The 23,330-nt window shown below is 47.2% G+C and overlaps 1 protein-coding gene across 2 annotated transcripts in view; it reads right to left on the reverse strand.

Annotated features, from left to right (window-relative positions):
* The window catches only part of DGAT2 (diacylglycerol O-acyltransferase 2), a 48,310-nt gene extending 26,613 nt beyond the window's left edge, over positions 1-21,697 (reverse strand). The window contains exons 1-2 of one of the 2 annotated variants that reach the window (XM_078390216.1): positions 21,518-21,697; positions 2,792-2,824 (exon numbers count right to left, since the gene is read on the reverse strand). In XM_078390216.1, coding sequence (XP_078246342.1) covers positions 2,792-2,824; positions 21,518-21,557 — 73 coding nt within the window. In that variant the 5' untranslated portion in view covers positions 21,558-21,697. The remainder of the gene's footprint in view (positions 1-2,791; positions 2,825-21,517) is intronic. The other variant, XM_020809702.3, reaches the window with a different exon arrangement.
* Positions 21,698-23,330: the final 1,633 nt, after the last annotated feature.

The following is a 23,330-nucleotide window of genomic DNA, read 5'->3' on the forward strand; positions in this document are numbered from 1 at the left end:
GACCACGGCAGGGGGATCATGGGTCTCGTAGTCCATCCCAAAGGGAACTTCTCACAGTTCTGAGAGGAGGTAGGAAAGGCGTGGTGACCGTCTCTCCAGCTGCAGGCCATGGTGCCGCATGTCGGCCTTGAACATACTAGAGGAATTTGCACATCCGTCCCTTCCTGCGGGCAGCAAACATGTTGTGAAGAGTATAAAAAGTGTGAGTCCTCAATAGATCACACACACACCCGAAAAAAGCTGATCTAAGACGTGGATCACTATCTCTCAGTAGGGATGGACCACACGTGTCCTGGCACTGCCACAATCCAAGCATGAGCATAACGCACCTTCCAAAACACACACATGTGTGCATGCATGCATACAGATGCAAGCAAGCCCTGCTCCAGAAGTGGTTCGTGACCGGCGCAGGAGAAACGCTGCCTGTCCACCTTTCAGGTTTGATTTAAAGGTTTTTAAAACTGCAGGAAGAATTGTCCGTAGGATCTGTTCACAGAAATGGGAGTCTGAGGTGGAGCAATAAAACCTTCAGGTCCTCCACAATAGCTCAGATGATACAAAATGCCACAGGTGGCCTGATTATTATTATTATTTGAATTATTTTCCTTCAAGCAAGGAATTCCACCTTAAAAGAGGGAGCCCTGGAGCCCACTGTCAACAGCAAGTGACACAGCCTCGTCCTCCCTGCTGAGGCGAGATGGATTTGGGCTGACTTTAACTTCCAGAAATCATTTCCAATTTTCTATCCACGCACATGACGTGACAGATGGGCAAATCTGTGTTCTGTTTTGTGCTGATTTCGGGGGGAAAGGAGATGCATGCCTTCTTTTTTTTTTTTTTTTTTTTTTGGAGAGGTGAAAGCAACCATCCTTGCCGAGTGCTTCTAGATCCTCTCTCTCCCCCCCCCCACACACACACTTTGACCCCTGCTCAGGGCAAGCCCATGAACCTAAACACCGCCACCCCCCAAGTTGCTGGGGTCAAAGTAACCAAGTAAACAGCAGGATGATGATCTGACAAGGGAAGGGTGCAAGACTGCTTAGGAACTAATTATTTGCAAGGGTTCCAAAAAAGATGCAGCACTCTGCTCTGGTGGGAATCTTTCTGCAGAAGAACTGGGTGTCAGCTCAGGACAAACGCCAGTCGACAACATTTGAAATGCCTCCGAGCACAGAAGCAATCCAGAAGGGAGTGTCTCTGAGCAGTGAGAAACTGTCCAGTCTTTTAATTTATTTGCTTCTTCAGTTTAAGAGAAGATCTACTGTCATTTGATTTTGCTGGACTAGGAAGGAAGGAAGGGAGGGAGGGAGGGAGGGCAGGGAAAAGTACAGTGGCGCCTCGCTTTACGATTGCCCTGCATTACGACGAAACTGCATTATGACGATCTTTTTGTGATCGCAATTGCGATTGCAAAACGATGGTCTGAAAAGGGTTTTTTTCGCTTTGCGATGATCGGTTCCCTGCTTCGGGAACCGATTCTTCACAAAACGACGATTTTCGGACAGCTGATCGGCGGTTTCAAAATGGCCGCCGGGTAAATAAAATGGCTCCCCACTGTTTTCTGGGATGGATTCCTCGTAAGACAGCCACAAAAAATGGCTGCCCTATGGAGGATCTTCACTGGACGGCGAGTTTCCACCCCATTGGAACACAATGAATGGGTTTCAATGCGTTTCAATGGGCTTTTTATTTTCGCATTACGACATTTTCGTTCTACAGCGATTTCACTGGAACGAATTAACGTCGTAATGCGAGGCACCACTGTAAATTCCTTGTTTACTAGCAGAGAACAAGTTATACACTGACAGATGCCCAGGGTCTCTGGAAACTCCAAGCACTTTGAAGACTGGAGTTTGTCTTCTGGTTTCATGCAACCACACATACACCCTCAAAAACAAACCTCTTGAGGTTGCTGGACTACAACTCCCATCAGGCCCATTCAGCACAGCCAAAGGCGAGGGATGATGGGGGCTGCAGCCCAACCACCCGTTCCCTCCCCACACACACACTCCTGGTCTTGAGGAAGCAAACCTCATTTTCTCTGAGCCTTGTAAGTGTTGAGAGTTGTATCTTGCAACCTCACATGCTGCCTTTAGTAGGTTTTGCCAAGAGGGACCTTTCTGGGTTGGGAGGACTGTCCATTAATCCAGCACTAACCAATCATTCCTTCCCAGTCTCTGAATTCAAAGATAACCCTGCCTTTCTGCTGTGTCTTTCCCCTTCTCTAGCATCTCTGGAAGCAGTCAGTCATGTCAAGTCAGTTTGCTGTTGATTGGCTCAACAGTAAGCAATGAAAACCTTCTGTACTTTCTCATACTAATGTATCAAAATGAGTTATCGACACTGTAAGTGCCAGTTGATGAGAAAAAGTGGTGGACTGCTAGACAATGAATCCACACTTGGTTTTAATCTGAACTTTACAAGAACTACCTAAAGTACCTATATTAGATTGCATTTTGTACATTGAAGAGCTTTGGCAAACTTCACAATAAAACAGAGCCATTATCCTTCCTAAGCCAAAATCATCAACTGCACCTGTTATTTTATCCTTCTGTAACAGTGCATGCGTTTGGAGAAATTAGGGTTTGGTCTTCAAATGTCTTCACTAATATCCTATTTCTGGAGACCTAAACCCTTCATCTTCACACTGTAGGTCTCCAGTGAAAGGTCTCAAGGTGTTTCCCAGGGATCAGGATGTGGCCAACGGACACATGACAACATAGCTCAAAAGTAACAGACCCAATAGAAGGAGGAAGGAGAGCTGCATCACATAAAAAGAAAAGATGAGCACCTGCATGCAAATCCATGAATCCAGGAGCAGCGTCTGGGTAAGCATAGAAGAAGAGAGAGAAACAGATATGATAACATTTGGGCAGCATAAACCAAACCCCCAAGCCAATCAGAAGATACTGTTAGTACAGTACTAAAGGCGGAAAGAGCTAATAAACCATTCTGCAAAGACCAGCCAGAAAATGCAACAGAGAGCTTCACCTATCCGGACATCTACAGGAGGTCTAGAATGGTTAAGAATGGACTGTCCAGTCAACTGTCATCACGCTGAGAACTCTCAGCTCTCAGAAGGTTGAAGGAACAAACAGAAGAAACAATATTGTCTTGGACTTGATCCTTCCCAGGGAAGACAGGTTTGATGGTTGTTGTGGGTTTTCCGGGCTGTTTGGCCGTGTTCTGGAGGTTTTTCTTCCTAGATTACTGCAATGCACTCTACGTGGGGCTGCCTTTGAAGATGGTCCAGCGTCTGCAACTGGTCCAGAATCGATCTGTGCGGCTGGTTAGTGATGGGGCTGTTAGGGGACACATCAAGCCGATTCTGTATAAGTTACATTGGCTACCAGTTGCTGCCCGGGCCCAATTCAAAGTGCTTGTTTTGACATATAAAGCCCTAAACGGCTTGGGCCCTGGATACCTGAAGGACCGCCTCCTTCCATATGAGCCTACCTGGCAGTTAAGATCTAGCCAGGGGGCCCTTTTGAAAGAGCCCGTCCCTCAAGGAGGTAAGAGGGACGGCTTGTAGACAAAGGGCCTTTTCGGCAGCTGCCCCTAGACTATGGAATGCCCTCCCGAGTGAGATTTGTCTGGCGTCGACGTTGATGACATTTCGGCGCCAGGTCAAAACCTTCCTGTTCCAGAAAGCTTTTAATGGAAATAATATCAGCTGTGGGTCCTGATGGCCATTTTAATTGTATTTTAATCATTTTATCTTTTATTGTATTTTAATTGTTGTAAGCCGCCCAGAGACCTTTGGGTAGAGTGGGCGGCATAAATAAATAAATAAATAAATAAATAAATAAAGAAAGAAAGAAAGAAAGAAAGAAAGAAAGAAAGAAAGAAAGAAAGAAAGAAAGAAAGAAAGAAAGTTTTGCCAGTCTCTCTGTGCCCGGCATCTTCAGAGGACCGGAGCTAGAACTCTTGTCTGTGTTCCCACACACTACACCAGAACACAGACAGAGTGCTGTCCTCTGAAGAGGCCCATGGCCACAGAGACTGGCGAAACGTTAGGAAGAACAACCTCCAGAACACGGCCAAACAGCCCGGAAAACCCACAACAACCATACTGAAGGAGGTTTGGGCAACATGTGCTTCACAGGTTGAAAGCAAGTCATGACTAGAGTAGACTCATTTGAATTCATGGGATTGTACAGAGGTGATTCATCAAAACCCCACAGACTCAGTAGGCTTTTACTACACAGTTTACCATATTTTTCCATGTATAAGACTATACTTTTGTCTAAAATCTTTAGACTAAAAATTGAGGGTCATCTTATACACGGGAGTAAGGGGGAGAGATAAATACCCAACTATCCCACAAAACTGCACCAGAGCACAGACAAGAGTTCTGACTCCTGTCCTCTGGAGATGCCGGCCACAGAGACTGGCGAAACGTTAGGAAGCAAATCCTCCAGAACACGGCCAGACAGCCCGGAAAAACCCACAACAACCCTCAGATCCCGGCCATGAAAGCCTTCAAGAATACATTGAGGATAGATTTGATCACTCATAATCATCCCTACGTCAATTACCTCCCTTACTTGACTACTCTCAGACACTCTGTATGGGGCTGAATTTGGCGTTTGGAAGCTAGAGTGGGAGCAAATTGTGGAGACCACCAGCCCATTACCTGACAGCCACTTTAACCTTGGCCTTGAACCCGCTTGCCCTGACTTATGATTTGCTTCTGAGTTCAATCCACTGCTTTGGTTTTGATCCACCAAGCCCCATCTGTTGAGTTTCTGAACAGCTAGTGACTTTTTTACCTTTCACCCCCCCCCCAAAAAAAAAATTATAAACGCCAACATTACCCCTTGATTTGAAAGTAAGGAAATCATACATTATTTGAATTCAAAATATTATTGAATCTGAAAAGGCTGTGTACTGAACTAGCAGGATATATCATAAGTATCAATGGCTGCCAGGCTATGTACCGAACTAGCAGGATGCACCAAATTTAATAAAGATGTGCACTATTTTTGCTGGAACACATTGGACTCCAGCCATGGGGTGGTATAGGGAGTAGTAAGGTGTCCAACGTGCCTAGCAAGTTGCATTAAATTTTTGTTAGCTTGCAGAGGATTTAATCATCATCAATGACTGCCAGAGTGGTGCTAGCAATGGGGGGGGGGCGTTTTTCCTACCACTTTATTCATTCTGTGTGTGGTTTGCAAAAAGGAACAAACCAGGCTAAAGATCATGTCACCCACCCTGGTGCCACAGCCCAACATCAAAGACCAGTGCACTATTTTTTTTTTTATCATCATCAATGGAAAACTCAGCAGTGGCCAGAAGACTGGAAAAGATCAGTCTACATCCCAATCCCAAAGAAGGAAAGTGCCAAAGAATGCTCCAACTACCGTACAATTGCACTCATTTCCTACGCTAACAAGGTTATGTTCAAAATCCTACAAGGTAGGCTTTGCTCATTACCCCCAGGATTTTCATTTTTACCCCATTTGGGGTAATTCACCCGTTCCCAGACCACTGAGATAGTCTTTCATTATTACTAAAAGGGTGTTAATTTCTTGGCCTCGAAAACTGCCTTCGAGAGAAAGTTTTAAAAAGTTTTAAATCTGTTTTTAATCATTGACCTCTCTTATGCATTGCTTTGGGAAGCTGTCGGTCAGAACAGCAATGAGCTATAAATGTATTTATTTGTGTTTGTATAGGTTTGCACACACGCACACATACATATATATACCAATTTCACTCTGCAGGGAAAAAGAAGTGGGCGGAATGAAAAGAGCAGGAACATTGGGGAAAAGCGAACATGGTATATTAGGAATTTGAGATCGCAAAGCCACTTAGAGGAGAACAGTCAGGCGTGACTTTAGGAAATCAGATTTCAAAAGCCGAGAAAGACGTTAGAAGATCCTAAGGGGCAAAAGCTCCTGACGGAAAACGACGGAAAAGTTCTGAAAGCACAACTCCAAACCGTTTCCATAGGAAGAAAAAAGAAAGAAAGACATTTAATGCACTGACAGGTTTCATCCTATTCCCAAGCATACTAGGCTCTTGTCTGATTTTGGAAGCTAAGCAGGGTCAAGTTCACTTAGTGCTGGGATGGGAGACAACCACAAGGGTACGAAATCCAGGTAGCGCTAGAGAGGGTGAACCTTTTTGAGCCCGAGTGCCCAAACGGCAACACAAAACCGACTTATTTATTTCGAAGTGCCAACACTGCAATTAAACCTGAATACTGAGTCTTCAGTTTATAGAAATAACAACTCTGCATGGTTTCAATGCTTGTTGCTGTTTTTTTCTTAGGGGCGGTATTAACAGAGAAACACCTACCAGTGCTCCAATCCCCCATTGTGTTAGACCAGTAATGGCCACCATTGCACCCCTCCACTGGACCACTGCACCAGCAGAGGGGAGTGCCAAAGTTTGGTAAGTATTTCTCAATGTGCCTTATGGCTCTGCATGCCAGCTGCGGCACACGTGTTATAGGTTCGCCATCACGGCACTAAAGGAGGATGATTTCTGAAATCTTGGACACCCTTTGCTGCTGGTCAGAGTGGACTGCACTGAGAAAAACAAGGCAAGAATCTCCCTCTGCCTAGGGCAGCTTTCTATGCTCCTCTAGCTGCAGAAGGAACTCTTCTTATGAGCTGGGATCTAGAAAAGGAACGCACATAGAAAGTACTCAGTGAACCTGATTAATATCAGCCGACATGGGAGTTATGAAGACTACGCCGGTCCAGCCTTATCCATTCCTTTTTATACAGCTACTAGTTGGAATGCTATAGACATAATATATCTTGATTGTAACTTCTGGACCAAATATTGTGTTATATTCTTGAATAAGAATGTGGAAGGGGTCTAGGCAATCAAGGTGGGCAACTCGTACAGAACTGGGGGAACACATTTTCACGCTAATACCCACCACAGGCCACAGAAGGCCCCAAAGAGTGTAAACACACACACACACCTCTCTCTCTCTCTCTCTGCAAATTTGCTGTGGAGTGAGGTCAAAACCAGAAGTGGTTGGAAATCCATCTTTAATTTGCATTGCTTTAGGTGGGGTTTTCTTTGACCAGGTGAGCGCAACCTACCGATGCAAAACCCATCCCTTGTGGATGCACCCCAGAGCAGAAAAGCCCATTTTTCTTGGGGAATCTGTCACACAGGAGAGAGAAAGGGCTGGGTAGTGGCTGCAGTCGTAGTCTTCAGAAGTCTCTTCTACAATCTATGGATAAGCCGGAGCGCTAAGTCACATGTCCTCACCATCGGGTTTCTCATGGCTTATCAGTCTTCCCAAGCAGTGGTTGCCAGCCTTGGGTCTCTGGATATTCTTGGACTAAAATCCCCAGAAGCCTTCACCGCTAGTTGTGCTGGCCAGGGTTTCTGGGAATTGTAGTCCAAGAACACCTGGGTGACCCAAGGTTAGGAACCACTGCCGTAGACCATCTTGACTGCTGACATGTGTGTCATCAACATTCAGGTTGCCCCTTCGCTATGTAAAGCTTGCCATCCTTTTAACCCGCCGGCAACAGGAACATCTGGGGACCAAAGGTTAGGAACCACCGCCCTAAAGCACTTCAGATAGCAGGGAAGCACCAGCTAAGTGAGCTGTGCTTTTCTTCCTTCTCCATGCAAAGGGAGAATGAGATGGGATTTCAAGCTGAATCACTAGCTAGATGGGCTCCACATGCTAGGGAGGAGAGAGCTTCTCCACCAAGCCTCTCCCACATCTGATACGCGGCTTGATCTTCCCTATGCTTTTTCAGAAGTTGCTAAAACATATTCAATAGGGGTTACTATTTTTTTTCCTAAGTGTTTCCTGCAACTTGAATGAGAAAGGTCACGGCTGAGGAAGCCAGATATCATTACATTTATTTTCTTCTAAATATTTATTCATTCGGTCATTGAATTTTATTTCCTTCTAAATATTTATTCACTTGGTCTTCAAAATAAAGGTTTTGGGAAAAACACAGTTCAGTTTCTCCTGCTTAAGAGGGTTCCAATAAAAGGAGCTTTCATTCATTCATCAGTCGGAGTTAATGGGATAAACAAGCCAAGCCTACTGTTCTCAACCAGTCTCGCCCTTGAGCTACTTCCAAAACCGCCCTTAACAGCTACTACTTTCCCATTTCATGGCAAGAGGAGAGCGGTCTTCTTTTTAAAGGCAGACCTCGAAAGAAGAGTTGTAAGAAAATATCCTACAGGATAAATGCTGGAGTAAGCAGGAAGGTAGTAGGGACGTGGTGGCGCTGTGGGTTAAACCGCAGAAGCCTCTGGGCTGCAAGGTCAGAAGACCGGCCGTTGTGAGATCAAATCCATGCGACAGAGTGAGCTCCCATTACTTCTCCCAGCTCCTGCCAACCTAGCAGTTTGAAAGCATGTAAAAATGCGAGTAGATAAATAGGGACCAGCTCGATGGGAAGGTCACGGCGTTGCGCTGGCTCTACGGCTTAGAGACGGGGATGAGCACCGCGCCCTAGAGTCGGACACGACTGGACTCAATGTCAAGGGGAACCTTGACCTTGACCTTAAGCAGAAAGATGTGGTTCATATTAAGAAACGAATAGGAGAACAGCGTCTCTACCAGGGATCTCAGGTGATTTCCAATAAAATCCAAACAATCCAAAGCAGGTCAAAACGGTCACCCCAAAAAGCTGCTGTAAATTGAGTGTAGTACTTTCCACCTGTGTCTTGCTGCCCTTCACAAAGCTTGGCATCCCTCTCCCCCCCCCCGACAACATGGGCATCGGGTGGTGCAGCAATATTGGGCCATTTCCTGGCATTCTGAACCTTAGGTAGAAAAGCACAACCTTCCCACAGTCATAAATCAGAGGAGTTTTGAAGAACCCATTTAAAACTATGCATGGTGTGAAGACAAGCAGCGCTTGTTCCTTCCCTGAACGCTTTTAATCCTTATCAGCCATGAAATCTGAAGGCCATCATGTTCTTAAAAAAACAACATGGGGCATTTTGATGCAAACCCAAGTTTGTTGCATCCATTGCCACAGCGTGTGATGGCAGGTGTTCATATACTGCAGATGGCCTTTAAAAAGAGCCTTAGACATCTCTGCAAGCGGGAAGGTCAACCCCTCCAGCCCCCAAGCGTCCCCAAGTCCTGTGAAGCTGCCAGCTTCTGCTAGGATTAAACAAAGCTGGGCTGTTCATCTACCATTTACCCAGAACAAGGGCCACACACTAAAAGGTTTCTGTGTACTTATAGCAAATAAGAAAATAATACTGAAAGCGACACCCTAATGGGTCCTGCCTTCATGACCAAATCTCGCTGCAGAAAACCAGCTCAAGACCATCGGAGGAGATTAAGGCTCATGTTTCAGAACTACAAAAACCCACCACTTGACCTTTTTCCGGGTTAGATGGTGCAACCCGCACATTTCAGCGGCTTTCAAAAGTGAGTATCAACCCAGGCTGGACCTTTTCAAGGAGAAACAAAAAAAAAGCCATTTGATGTTGCAAGGCAGCCGTGAGAAAACCTGTTCTCCAGATTCTGGGCTTCTCAGATTTCTGACCAAACCACTCGCAGGAGAGACGGGAAAGGCAAACACCCAGTTCCTTGCATCTCAAGGGGGCACAAGTGGGTTTTTCTTCCAGCACCCACCCACCATCTTTGTTATCCACTGTCCGAGAGCAGCTCAGACAAGAGCCGAGACCTTCAAATCCATGCAGCAGAAACAAATTGACTAATCAAGTTATCCACGGTCTACAGTCCTTTTAATCTGGTACTCTAAATTGCCTTGAGGAAAGACTTTTCTGAAACTCAGGACATACATGCTCCATTCAAATATAATGCCAACAAGGGGGTGAACCCAAGATACATTCTGCTATTAGACTAGACATTTGAGGCTCCAGGTATTAAGGGGTTTGGTGCTCTTTTCCCCCTGCAGGTCAAATTTGGAATTCTTCCAGAGGAAAACATTAGAAATGTCTACTTTTTAAATACAGAATCATGGAGTCAGAAGGGGCCTAGAAGGTCATCCAGTCCAACCCCCTGCTCAAGGAAGGAATCCAAATGCAAGCAGATCAGCCAGGTGGCTGTCCTGTTTTCTCTTGAATTTCAGGAAAAATTAGGAAGCAATACCTGTAAAGTATGTTCCCTTCTCTTTTTAAACAAATAAGCTGCTCTTGAAGACAAGCTTTTATACAATTAAAAATGCTAGGAAATGCGTATCAGGGAAACACAAAAGGAAAACACAATAGGGAAAAAAATACCTTTTCCCCTTTGTTCTCCTTGTTTTATTTATATTTATTTTGTTCTGATATGCAGCTACTTCTTCTAAAGCTATCACTAAGAAATACAGGACACGGTATGAAGATCTGATCTACAGAATTTTTACAGACAAGACTTTTTGTCCAGTAACACTCAAGGCCAAGATGGACTTCTGCAAGGGCCACCATGAGAAAAATATACGACCAGGGAGGATCAAACGCTACAGGGCTCATGGGTTACAACTAACCGTCCTTTAGTGATCCGGTTTGGTGGGGACAGTCAACCAAAGCTATTTTTTTCTGGCTTCACAACACATTTTACACACTTGCAATACTCCTCTTCTTCCTTCTCAGAGGGCAGAAACTTCAACAGACCTGCTTCAATAGCACGTGACGAAGCCATCGGCAGCTTTCGCTTTAATTTAGGGCCCCGGTTCGCAACCTTGGGCAAGCCGGGTGTTCTTGGACTGCAACTCCCAGAAGCCTTCCCCGCTAGCTGTGCCGGCTGGGGTTTGTTTATTTATTTATTCATTCATTCATTCAATTTATACCCCACCCATCTGGTCAATTAAGACCACTCAAGGCGGTTTCTGGGAGTTGCAGTAAAAACAAACAAAAACACCTGGATGGCCCAAAGTTGGAAACCACAGATTTAGGGTGTCTTAGCAGCCATTCTGTTTGCCTAGAAATCTGTTTGCCTAGAAATTGCCACATCTCCCACTAAGGAAACTGTGAAGAGGTGATGTGTTCAAACAAGCCTGCAAAACACACACACACACACACACACACACACACACACACACACACACACACACACACACACACACACACACACACACACACACACACACACACACAAACACACAGAGAGAGAGAGACAGAGACAGAGACACAGACAGAGAGAGAGAGAGAGGTTAGCTGCTGGAATCCCAACAATAGCTAGGAGAGCATTGCATTTTACCAGGAGCATCAAATTTTGCAACTTTATCCCTATTGTCATCCAGAGCCTATGAGGACAGCTTGAGTGGGCAATTAGGAGCCATTAACTTTGCAAAAGTTCTGCTTCTCAGTTGTTCATGAATACCAGAGGTGCGCCATTTGGATTTATCTGATTCTAAAGCCCATCATTCTCCATGCTTGGAATTCCACCTAACAGACTTCATACTTAGAAATAGCAAAATGTTGCTCCCCAGCTGACGGGCGTCCTGGCCAACAATAGGCCCAAATTCTCTATGGTAATTTTAAAGAAATCTTTGAAAACTTTCTTATTTAGGCAGGCTTTTCAAACTATCCCATCATCGTAGCCACTGAGCATACCTAGTTAACATCCATCGCTGCCACCAGTTTTTAATTACTGCAATTCTGAATTTTATTTCATTGATTTAATTTAAATTTTTACAGTTCTATTTTTGGGTTATTGTTTTTTTTTTTAAGTTTGTTTTATTATGTTGGTGTATGATGACCACTGGTTTAAGGATTCCCCACTGTACACCACCCAGAACGATCTCAGGTCAGATGGGTGGAATAAAATAAAATCCATCCATCCATCCATCCACCCTAGTTTCCTATTTGGAAAAAAAAAACTACCCTAAGGCTTGTAGGAAACTCAATAGCTGGGGATGATAGCTGTTGCAGTCCAATCTCCTCTTGAAGCTTCCCTTGCCGCAGAGTGGAATCATCATGCCAGCATGATAGAGAAGCAAATTAGGAAAGTCAAAATGAACGCGCACAGACACACATCCCACCCAGAGATCCACAGCCTGCAAACGCATCCTGTTCCGAAAAGCAAATATTTCTATCTGTTACAAGCTTTGTTGCTTCCTCCCACTTTCTGTGTCCTTACCCCCCCCCCGTCCCAAGATGGCCCCCAGCCAGCCGGCCTTCCAAAAATGCATACGAGGCCCTCGCTTCACGCCAAACACCGTCGCCCCTTCTCCATCTTCAGCCGACAGGTAGGCTCCAGCATGTCCACCGCCTGGCGGTCCTCTCCCTAAGCAAAGATCCTTCTTTTCCCTTACGCGCCCACGCAAAGCTGCGGAGTCACTTCCGCCCTCCAAATCTCATTTCTTTCTGCAGGTTAACTTGGGAGTAAAAAAAGAATAATAATTGAACTTGTCCAAACTCTGCCGTTTCCTTCCGAGTTTTTCACTGCTGGCCCCCATCCTCCACGCTGGGCTCTCCTAAACCATGGGGAGAAAAGAGCCAAGAGAGACACCCTCCGGCTTGTTTTTCTCCCACCGCTGACGAGAATTTGCTCGCTGTCCCCAGACGAGCTTCTAAGCAGCAGGTTATCGGAGATTAACACCCAACGGCAGCATCTGTTTCCAACTCTCAAGTGACATAGCGCAGCCGTAAGGACTGGAGAAAACTAGATCCCCAGATTCAGCCGGGAACCCGTTCGTTGGCCACCCCGACCCACTGAGGGCTGGGCAGCAGAATGATCATGCCAGAGGCATTCTTGTTTATTCATTTTACACCCTGCTTTTCTCCCAACACGTGTGACTCTCTTTCTCACGGCAACCCTGCAACAGACTCAAGATCATTCAGCCAGGTTGGGGGTCTACAGGATTGCCGACAAAGGGCTTGAGCGCCGGAGCCCAAACCCTGGCTCTCCCACCCGGCTTGCCGGCATCGTCACAGGGGATTTGAACTCGGGTCTCGCAAGTCCCAATTTGGACGCTGTGATTAATCTGGATTCGACCTTAGTTTATTTTTATGTTATATGTAAACCACCCAGAGTAGACACGTTCTAGACGGGCAGTATATAAATCTAATAAATAAATAATTATTTATTTAGATGAAACATAGCTAAAATTAAAAACAAAATGTTATAATTAGACTGTTTTTAACCAGAAGCAGGCTATTTCAGCAGTGCTATCCCAGACCTTCTTTTGTACATGTGGTGGGGCACAAACTGCATGCACGTCAGTACTGCATGGGTTGAATTTCTCCACAGTCACAGAAAATTTGTCCCGTATCCAAGTATAGCCCCATTTCGCTGGATGTATTCTGTGATTGTCCTACTTCACTACAAAGTCTACTTAAAAGGATGCTGAGAGAGAAAAATGGATTGTTTTAAGACTGGAAGAGAAAGAAAACAGAGCTTGAAGAAAAAAAAACAGAGCTTAAAGAAATGACCCGTTTGCCAAGGGAATTTTGGGAATTGTAGTCCCCAAATGAAACTTTGTTAGGTTCTGGGGAAACAAGGGTCACAGCCTCACGCCAGAGAAAACATCTCCATGGGACCACAGCTGTCATCTCAGCAAGAAAAAAGGTTGCCACTAAAGATGGGGAGATGGGGGGGGTTAGACTACGGTTCCCACAATTCCGGAAGGTGGCAATCAAAAACTCACAAACCTACACACCCCTAGTCTCTCCTGCCCTTATCCCACGCTGAATGCAGAACCCCCTACAGAGGTGGGCGAGTCACCGTACAGAAATCTTTGGACGGGTAAATCTTTGGGTGAGCAACCGTACAAAGCTAAACACGACGCCAGCATCTGGAAAAGGGGGAAACCCTGCAGGTTTTTAAATCCATGGCAAGAAAGAGCCCTCTCTTTACACCCCAACCCAGAGGTGGAAGGAAGTCTTAACCATTAAGTCCGCCTGCCCTGGATAAAGGCCTATTTTTATAGCTTAATCTTTAAGATGCTCCAGTTGCAGAGGTGGCCGGCGACGGTGTTGGTGTTGGTGGTGCTAGGGATATTAACATCCGCCGTTTTTTCCGCCGTATCCTTCATCCCAAGACATCCAAGGTCATGCTGAACCAAGTCAAATCAAGCTCGCTGCGTCTTCCCGAAGGTTCGCTTCCTGCGCTGGTAGAAAGAGCCCTTCACGAAAGCTGCCGCCGTTGCGCATCTCCAGCGCTGACAGAGGGCTGTATGTTCCTGACCTCTTGGAAAGTTTCGGCCTTTTGCCAGGAAAAGCTTCACAAGTTTAAGGCGCTTCCATGCAACGCTTTTATAGACAGGGCAAGGCGCTCTGGGGCTGCTTCGGAGCCAAGAAAACGTCGCTTCCAGGCCCCGTGATATCTTCTATGGAGCTGTTCCTCTTCCTTTTTAAATCGACAGTCGTAGCACTCTCCAAACCCCAGACAAAGGGGCACTGCCCCAAGGAGCTTACAATCTACTTTTTCTGGACCGTGAAGAAATGCGAAGGTTGGTAGGCACCATTACGAGCTGATACGCATACATCCACAGAGAAAAAGCCAGGGATTAAAGCTATGCAGGAACGAAGCAGGATAAAAAGAGATTTGAAAGGTGAATGGTATATATTAGCCAGGATGGCCAATGGCTCTACCGGCCTTTGAAAACTCCTGGATCTGCAGACACGAGCAGCATTAAACTCCGTATTGTTAAAAAAAATCACTTGTTGTGCATATTAAGCTCCTATTAAAAAAAACCCACCTCTCACAAGTCCAGGCTGGTTGTGTGCATTTGTGCACAGAAAACACACAGGTGTGCGCCCATTCACACTTTCTAAGATAGCAGCTTGAGCAATAGAGTTGTGCTGGAATGTTTGGAGAATTCTGGGTGTTGGGAGTAGAAAAAATCTGAATGGCACATTTCTACTGAGCAACGTGGGCTACAAGGCATGGCATGGATTTCCCCCCCCCTCCTTCCTACGGCTTGCGCCTCTGGCTCACACGATCAGTGCTTTCCTTCATCTGGACACTGAGCAAATGGCAGGGGGTTCCCAGCAGAAATACAGTGGTGCCTCGACGTACAAATCTAATTGGTTCCAGAACTCTGGTCGTAACTCGAAATGGTTGTAGTAAATTGAAGTACTATTTCCAATAGGAATGCATTGAAATGCACTTAATCTGTTCCGGTCAAAGAAAAAAAATCACAAAAAAAGAAACACTGCAAGACGCATCAGAAACATGATTAATCTGTTCAACCAAAGGAAGAAAAAAAGAAAAGCGAACAAACCATGCAGGACCCTTTAGAAATGCAAAAAAAGCAAAGCAGAAAGCAAACAAATCTAGCAAGACTCTTCGGAAATGCAAAAAAAAAAAGCAAAGCAGAAAGCAAACAAATCTAGCAAGACCCATCGGAAATACAAAAAAAGCAAAGCAGAAAGCAAACGAATCCTGGAAGACTCATCAGAAATGCAAAAAAAAAAAAAAAAAAGCAAAGCAGAAAGCAAACAAACCATGCAAGTCCTTTCAGAAATGCAAAAAAAGCAAAGCAAAAAGCAAACAACCGCTGGGGCGAAAGAGCTACAAAGAAACAGCCTCTTTGCCATCAACGGTTAGTACATTTGAATTTCCTGCCTTTTCCCCCCTGCCTTTTGGTGTTTCTAAGTGGAAGCTCCGGCCCCAAGTCGAAGCAAAATTTTGAGGCTGGACCTGGTCGTAACTCGAAATGGTCGTAAGCTGGGACATTTATTAAGCCGAGGCACCACTTGTATGACACTTCAGAGGACCCTCTGCTGTGACACAGAAACACAACACCTCGGTGCCCTTGTTCTTGCTGCAACATCATCTGTGTAACACGATCCTCCTCACCAGGCGATACGCAAGCACTTTGGACCTGGGCAAAGGAAAAGCGACACCTTGTCCTTAATTTCTGGTGATGCAGGGGGAAAGCTGCATAAAGGTACCTCAAACTTCATATGGCTCATAGCAAGGAACATCCAACACGGCCCATAACCGACTTGTGAATTCTACACTGCACACTTCCAGCAGTGGGACAACTCTTTAACGATCATTTCTCCTTCCTAAGAAATGGAAGGATCCAAGTGAAGAACTCAAAAATTTTCTGCTCGGGTACTTTAGTGCATCGTTCTGCGCTACAGCGCAACAGCGCTGTAGCAGCAAACTCCCAGTTCTCTCTCCATCAAACGACAAACTGCATGTCTCTCCTTTTATCACCACTTGTTGGTGGTGGCAAGCCTCTGAATAAGCAAGCTGAAGCAAGCCTTAGAAATACATTTTGGGTTAATTACACCATATTGCACCTTTCTAGTTTACCTTTCCCCCCTGAGAAAGTCAAGGCTGCAGGCAGAGCAGTCCGACTACCCACCCCAACCGGGCTCAAGGAGGTCAGGTTAGGGTGACATGACTGGCCCAAGGTCACCCCAAGGGTCAGCTAGACCCTAGCATGGGAAGAAATGAGTTCAAGGCAACTTTTTTTTAAAAAAAAGGTCAGAATACAACTGCTGGTCCCTCTTTGCTGCAGGGATAAATTTGCAGGTCGTTCAGAAACCATCCTCCATGAAATCAGACTAGCGTTTTTGCCAGGAAGGTGGGTGGAATCAAGGCCTTTCTGTCACAGCCAGCCAGGTCTCACCACCTCTCACAGCCACAGAAGAGGCCACGGGCCATGACCACCAAGACCCATTTGCCCACCCGCAACAGCCTGATTTGAATCCCAAACATACCACTCTCGCTTTTCTAGGCTAGGCCTCCTCTGAACGTTCCTAAAATTATTATTTACCTCTTCCCTTTTTAATCCCACTTTTCTCCCCAAAGGTGGCTTTGAACATAATTAAGAAACGTATTAAAACACAAGAGGTAGTTTAACCATAGAATCACTGAACAGAGAAGTTGGAAGGGACCTGGGTGGCCATCCAAACCAACCCCTGCTCAAGGCCGGAATCCACGTCAAAGCAGATCTGACAGAGGGTGGTCCAATATTCTCTTGAAGGCCTCCAGCGCTGGAGCACTCACCACCTCCCGAGGCCATTAATTCCATCATCATACTGCTCTAACAGTTCCTGATATTCAGCCGAAATTTGGCTCCCTGTAACTTGAGCCCATTGTTGCGTGTCCTGCACTCTGGGAGGATCGAGAACAGATCCTGCCCCTCCTCTGTAGGACTGCCATTCAAGGATTTGAAAAGTGAGATCCTCTCTCCCCTCTGTCTTCTTTTCTCAAGGCTAAACTTGCCCAGTTCTTTCAGTCTTTCCTCCTCCCTAGGGCCTCGTTTCCGGCCCCCCTGATCACCCCCGCTGCCCTTAAACTACTTATCAGATTGAAACTCAATTAATATTGTTTCAAAAATATTTCAGCTAAAATAATAAGAACTTCAAATTTAAAAGCAGTTCATCTCTGTTAAGCTGGCTAGATCGGTCAGTAAACTGGGTGCCTGGCTAAAGAGCGAAGGTTGAGAGTTCAAATTCTCCCACTGTGCATCTCAGAAGAGCCAGCCTGGGTGGCCTTGGGCCAGCTGCACAGTCCCAGAGCTGCCCCCTAGAGGAAAGGAAGGGGAAAGCACTTCTGAATCTACCGAGAAAATTCTGACTTATGGCGAACCTTTTCAGGGTTTTTCAAGTACTCAGAAGCAGTTTCCCCTTCCCTTCCGGAGGTGACCCTGGGATTGTGTGCAGCTCGCCCAAGGCCAACCCAGGCTGGCTCTTCTCCCAGAGAGGCACAGTAGGGGAAATCGAACTCCCAACATCTTGCTCTGCAGCCAGAGACCTAAACCATCTGAAAATACAGCCTTAGGGGATACCTACAGACCCATGGACACACTCTGCTTTCCTGGTCCCTGAAGTTAAGCATTAAATGTTTAAATGTCCATCCAATCAAAATAAAAGCAAAAACAAAATGCAATATGGCCGGTTGCTTGCTTCCAAGCAGAACAGCCACGATGGAAGGAAAAAGAGAGCGCTCTCTCTTTCTCTAAGTGGAACGCCGGGTTCTCCTGAGCCCTGAAGCGCTTCTGATCTCCAAAGAATCCAAGCCGATTTGGGGGCCTATGTGAGAGGTTCAAGAGGTGGTCTACCCCTTCAGGGAGTCTTCACAGCCAAGCCAGGATTTGAATCCAGTCCTCCCAACCGGGAGAGAGCGCTCATCTGACCGCACCACAACCGCTCTCAAATCGAGGATGAGCTTCCACCGGAGTCCACGTGCCGAAAGGGTGCACTTTCTTGTGGGTCACAAGAAAAACTAGTTATGATTTCAGTAGGTCTACTCTGCTTGGGGTTAAGGTGCACTGCTTCGTTGCCTGCAATCTTACACATACCCCCAATGGCTCGAATCACAGGAGGACTCTCCGAAAAGATGCCCGGGGTCACCCAGTCCCGTCCCACCCCCAACCAAACACCCCCCTAAGGCACCTCTGACACGCAGGTATGCCTTAATCTCCATTTTAAAATCGGAAACAAGAGACTCCACCGCATTCCAGGGCCGTTTGTTCCACCATCTAACCCAAGAACGTCAGCCTGTCACAGTACACACACTCAAGCATGAGTGTTCATGCACCTTTGCCATTTCATGCCACTTACTCCCAAGAAAGTATACCAACAGTCTTGGCAGAGGGAGGCAAGCACACACGAGACTCGAACCCAGAGCTGAGAAGGATGGGGCAGGGTTGATTTTCTCCACGCACCCACCCACCCAGATCCTTTGCTTACTCTCTCTCCCAGTGGCTTCTGCCTTGCATCTATCCAGCTATCCCTCTCTTGCATCGGGAAACTGACTTTATTGGACCTCAGCCAAAAGGCAGCCGATAAACTGGGTGAATCTGGGCTGTTGGTACCCGAGCCCATTGGAAGGGCTTTGCACAGACCTGGGGGTTGTGTCTAGGTCTATAGGGCCGTTCTGTACAGCGTGATGATTGCCCCTTTAAGGGCCACAGCCATGTCATCAAGAATCCTGGGATGTGTAGTTTTGCAAGGGTCTTAGAATTCTCTGCACTGCAGGGTTCCTGGGCAAGAAATTCTAAGAAATCCCCATCGAACTACGAATCCCAGGCTTCCTTGGGATGGAACCATGGCAACCAAGGCGCTCCCAGACCCTTCTCAGTGTGCTGAGCAAATATGCATATGGAGGGGCCTGCAAGTTGTAAGCCATGCTCAGAATGCGCGCGCGCGCGCGCGCGCACGCACGCACGCACGCACGCACGCACGCACGCACGCACACACACACACACACACACACACACACACACACACACACACACACAGCTGCTCTTTGAGGAACCGGCTGGAGATGCCTTTCGCTCGACGTTCAAGCTGCCTCGGTGACCAGCGTCAAGCGTGGAAAAGGACTCACCGGAAGGACGAGTTTGGCGACCGCCTTGGGTCTCGCTCTTCCAACAGAAAAGAGGAGGGGAACCAAACACCGAGAACCCAGCGAAGTGCACACCTGTAGCTCTCCTGATTTCGTCTAGACTACAACTCCCATTATCCTTGGCAACGGCAGGCACCAAGAGGCGTTGACCCCGCAAAAGCCCTAGGGAACCGTGGGTCCGCTCAACCCCTATAGCTTAAGCCACTCAACCAGGTACCCTCCATCCATGGGGGTTTCTACGTTTTATAGACATCCACGGAGAAATAATTGAGTGTTTGGGGAAACGGCCCCAGGCCACCTTCCGGGGGGGGGGGGATTGGAGATTCGGCCAGCCAGCCATCCAGAAAGGAACTTCTCCGAGCTTCTGAAGGAAGCTGGTGTTTTCATTTCCCACTGGGCCCTTGCAAATGGGCCACCACTAGCCCTCCACCAGGCCGACCAGCCGCCCTGGCTTAAGAACAGGAAAGCCATAAGGAATCAGGTCAGAGGTTCAGCGCCTTGCAGGCACCGCCGGGAAGCCAACACGTAGGACACGGCCAACAACGGTCTCCGTCATGAGTTCCCCCCCCACACACACACTGTTGCTAATTCAGAGGTAGACTGCACCAGCACGCTGAAGTTCAACCCATGACGCTAACCATCGATAGGAGCATCATCCGGGAGTTTGTCTAGTTGTGTTTTTTTTTAAAAAGGGGGTCACTAAAAACCTCACCTCCCGTGAGAGTCAGCCAAAAAAGGGCTAAAGACGCACATCAGACACACAGAAACCTCCAGACGGGTACCTGTGGCCGAGGAATAAAGAATCTTGTGGCACAAATCTTAACCCTTTTTAAACAAAAAAAGTAGGTTTTGACACTCCAGCGCAGGCCACAGCAACACTTCTGCCCCACAGAGCATGGTCATTTCTAGGGTGCCCCAAGATTTACGTTTCCTGTTGTGCAACAGACCCTTCTGGCTATTTTATTCCCCTGCTCCCTGAGCCCCCAAAATCTTGCCTTTAGCCCCTCCAGCCCGGAGCGTCCAGGCACAAGCACGCCAGGAGAGGAAGAAGACCCGGATCGATGCAAAGCTTGTACACCCAGGGTCATACCAGGGCTCTCCCTCACAGGTAGGTAAAAACCACAAAATAAAGTAATTTTAAAAAGGCAACCACAAAAAGCACATACACTGCAAGGTGGGGGCTGAAATGGGGGGGTTAAGAAAAAAATTGGTCTTTTGCACCTACAAAGTTCAGCCGTTCCTGGAAAAAATACACATACACACAAATACATCCCTTGGTTCTACCTATAGATCTCCTCATGAGCCAAGAGCGAATGTGGCTTCCGCTCCAGCCTGCCTGAGCCGCCTCCCCCCCCCCCCAATATCATCATCCGCTAACCAGGCCTAAGAAACATGGCTTGAGGGGAGATTGTCTTCTATAAATAATGTTATTATTTCCACTGATTTTTTTCCAAACGGGGATCCTGATGTGGCCGGGCTCCATCTAGGGGGGGGGAGGCTTTTCCTCACCCACTCCCCACATTTTCCCCCATAGCTTTTTTTTAACCTGTTTTTTAAACCTGCAGTGTAACTCATCACCATCAGGAATACAAATTTATACATATACATATTATATACAACTATTCAAAGATATACATGGTTTTATATATACGTGTGTGTGTATACATACTATATATGTATATGTGTGTGTGCGTGTGTGTATGTGTGTCTATATATATATATATATATATATATATATATACACATACACACACACACACATATACACACACACACATACACAGTATATATAGAGTGTGTGTGTGTGTGTGTGTGGATATATATATTGTATATATATGTGTGTGTATATACATATTGTGTTGTGTGCATATGTATGTATACATATATAATATACTATACACACAAACATGCATATTACAGAGAGAGAGAGAGAGAGAGAAAGACACATATATTTTATATATACACATTTACACACACACACACTCCCATCCATACGTTCCATCTTAATGTGCAGGATCCCCTGCCGGGCCTCTTTCCAACGATCTAACGATTCTGGTGTTGGGGGGGGGGGTTGTTATAAATGTATAATATGAAACCTTTCCTTGGTCGTAAACGCGCGTCCTCTCTCGGGTTCCCATAAAAAAAAAAAAAACCTTTCTTTTCCATCATCCTTCCCTAACTTTCAGCGCCCGAAGCGAGCGGATGGCCCCTAGCTCGCCTCCTCAGGAGATCCCCCTTCAAGCATCCTCCTCCATCATCCTTCTTCCCACCCACCCCCACCTCCCCGGGGGGGGGGTTTACCTCGCAGGACGCCCGAGTAGGCGGCGATAAGGGTCTTCATGGCTTCCGAGTCGGAGCCTCAGCCGCCTCCCATTCCCGTGCTGCGGGGGTGGGGAGGGGGGAAGAGGGAGGGAGGGAAAGAAGGAAGGACCGCCGGTTCGATCCCCGGCTCCTGTCAGCGAGGAGGAACAACAGCCAACCGCCGCCCGAAGGAAGGAGCGCGAGGTGCGCGCCGCCGAGGCCGCGCGACCCTTTTTATACCCACCTGGCCGGCTGAGGGGCGGAGCAACCCGGTCGCCCCGCCCCGGACCCCGCCCCTCCTCCTCCCCCCGCTCGTAGGCGGAGTCTCGCCGGAGCCTTCCCCCCCCCCGGGCGCTGGGGATTGTGATGCTCGCGGGGCGCGGGCAGGAGGGGGGGGTGGGGAGGTTGTGGCAGGCTCGGAGCGGAAAGCCTAGTGGGGAGAGCCGGGGGCTTGGATGTTGGGGGGGTCGTCAATGGCCACACCTGGCCCCCCCACGGCTCTCCTCGGCCCTCCCCATCTGGGGGGGGAAGAAGGATGGCAGGATCCCGGGGCAAAAATGCACGGAGGAGGCGGGAGGGATAGCGCTTGACCCGAGTCGGCCGGGGGTTGTCTGAACGGGCTTCTGCACCGTGGCGGAGAGAAGCGTTTGCAAGCCTGGAAAGAAGGGGGGGATGGCAGCGGCGTGCGTGGCGTCTCGCGCCCGTTTGGTTCCCTTTCTCCCCCCCCCCGTCCTCCCTCATCATCCTCATCATCTTGTGACGTGCCCTCATGTCCCTTCCCAGATACGGTGACCCTATGAACGACCGACCTCTCTGGTCAACCGCTCTCTCTGCTCCTCTACTGCAGACTCAAATCATCATCATCAGAGATGAGAGCATCTAAAGGTGTAGGAAAGCTTTGGGAAGAACACCTCAGCTCAGATTCTGGAAAATTCCAGACAGTTACAGTTTAGTTCCAAGTCTCCCAAAAGGAATTGGTTACCACGATAGTTACATTGTTGTAAGCCGCCCAGAGACCTTTGGGTAGAGTGGGCAGCAAATAAGTTAAATAAATAAATAAATAAATCATCATCATTTCAGAACTGCAGAGTTGGAAGGGAGCCTATGAATCATCACATCCAGCATCTGTCAACGAGGGCCCGTGGGGGGAATTGAACTCCCAACCCTCTGGCTCTGCAGCCAGCGCCTGAAACCCCTGAGCGTTCCGGCATCCCTGGCTTCCTTTATGGATTCAATCTCTCGTCGCCTCTTTTCCTGCCGCTTTCCGCCTTTCCCTGCCTTCCGGTCTTTTCCAGAGAATCCTGCCATCTCCGGATGTGCTTAAAGCAGGACAGGTTCAGCGGCCACATTTCTGCCTCCAGAGAGTGTTCAGGCTTGACTTGCTCTAGGACACACACACACACACACACACACACCCCTTGTTTCTCTTCCTGGCAGGCCAGGGCATCCCCAAAGCTCTTCTCCAGCACCACATTTTTGAAACAAATCACTTTTTCCACCCTCTCTGCTTTCACACCCGTAGCTTGTCAGCCAGGATATCATAGAAATGGATAGTCGAAGTCTTGACCCTTCGATGATAATAATAATCATAATAATGTGAATAGGGGAAAGGTGGTAATCCAGCCTCGCCCCCCCCCACCCATCCTGCAGCAGTCACAAGCCCCTGACAGTGGTGATGATGATTCCTCCGACTTATAAGCATTTCATGTCACTTTCCATTTGGAAAATCACCAAGTAGTTCCCAACTAATAAAGCTGATAGTTAGATGCAATCAAATCTATTAAAACCAATTCATGGACTCTCTTTCACACAC

Source organism: Pogona vitticeps, chromosome 3, assembly GCF_051106095.1.
Source record: "Pogona vitticeps strain Pit_001003342236 chromosome 3, PviZW2.1, whole genome shotgun sequence".
Taxonomy (NCBI): Eukaryota; Metazoa; Chordata; class Lepidosauria; order Squamata; family Agamidae; genus Pogona; species Pogona vitticeps.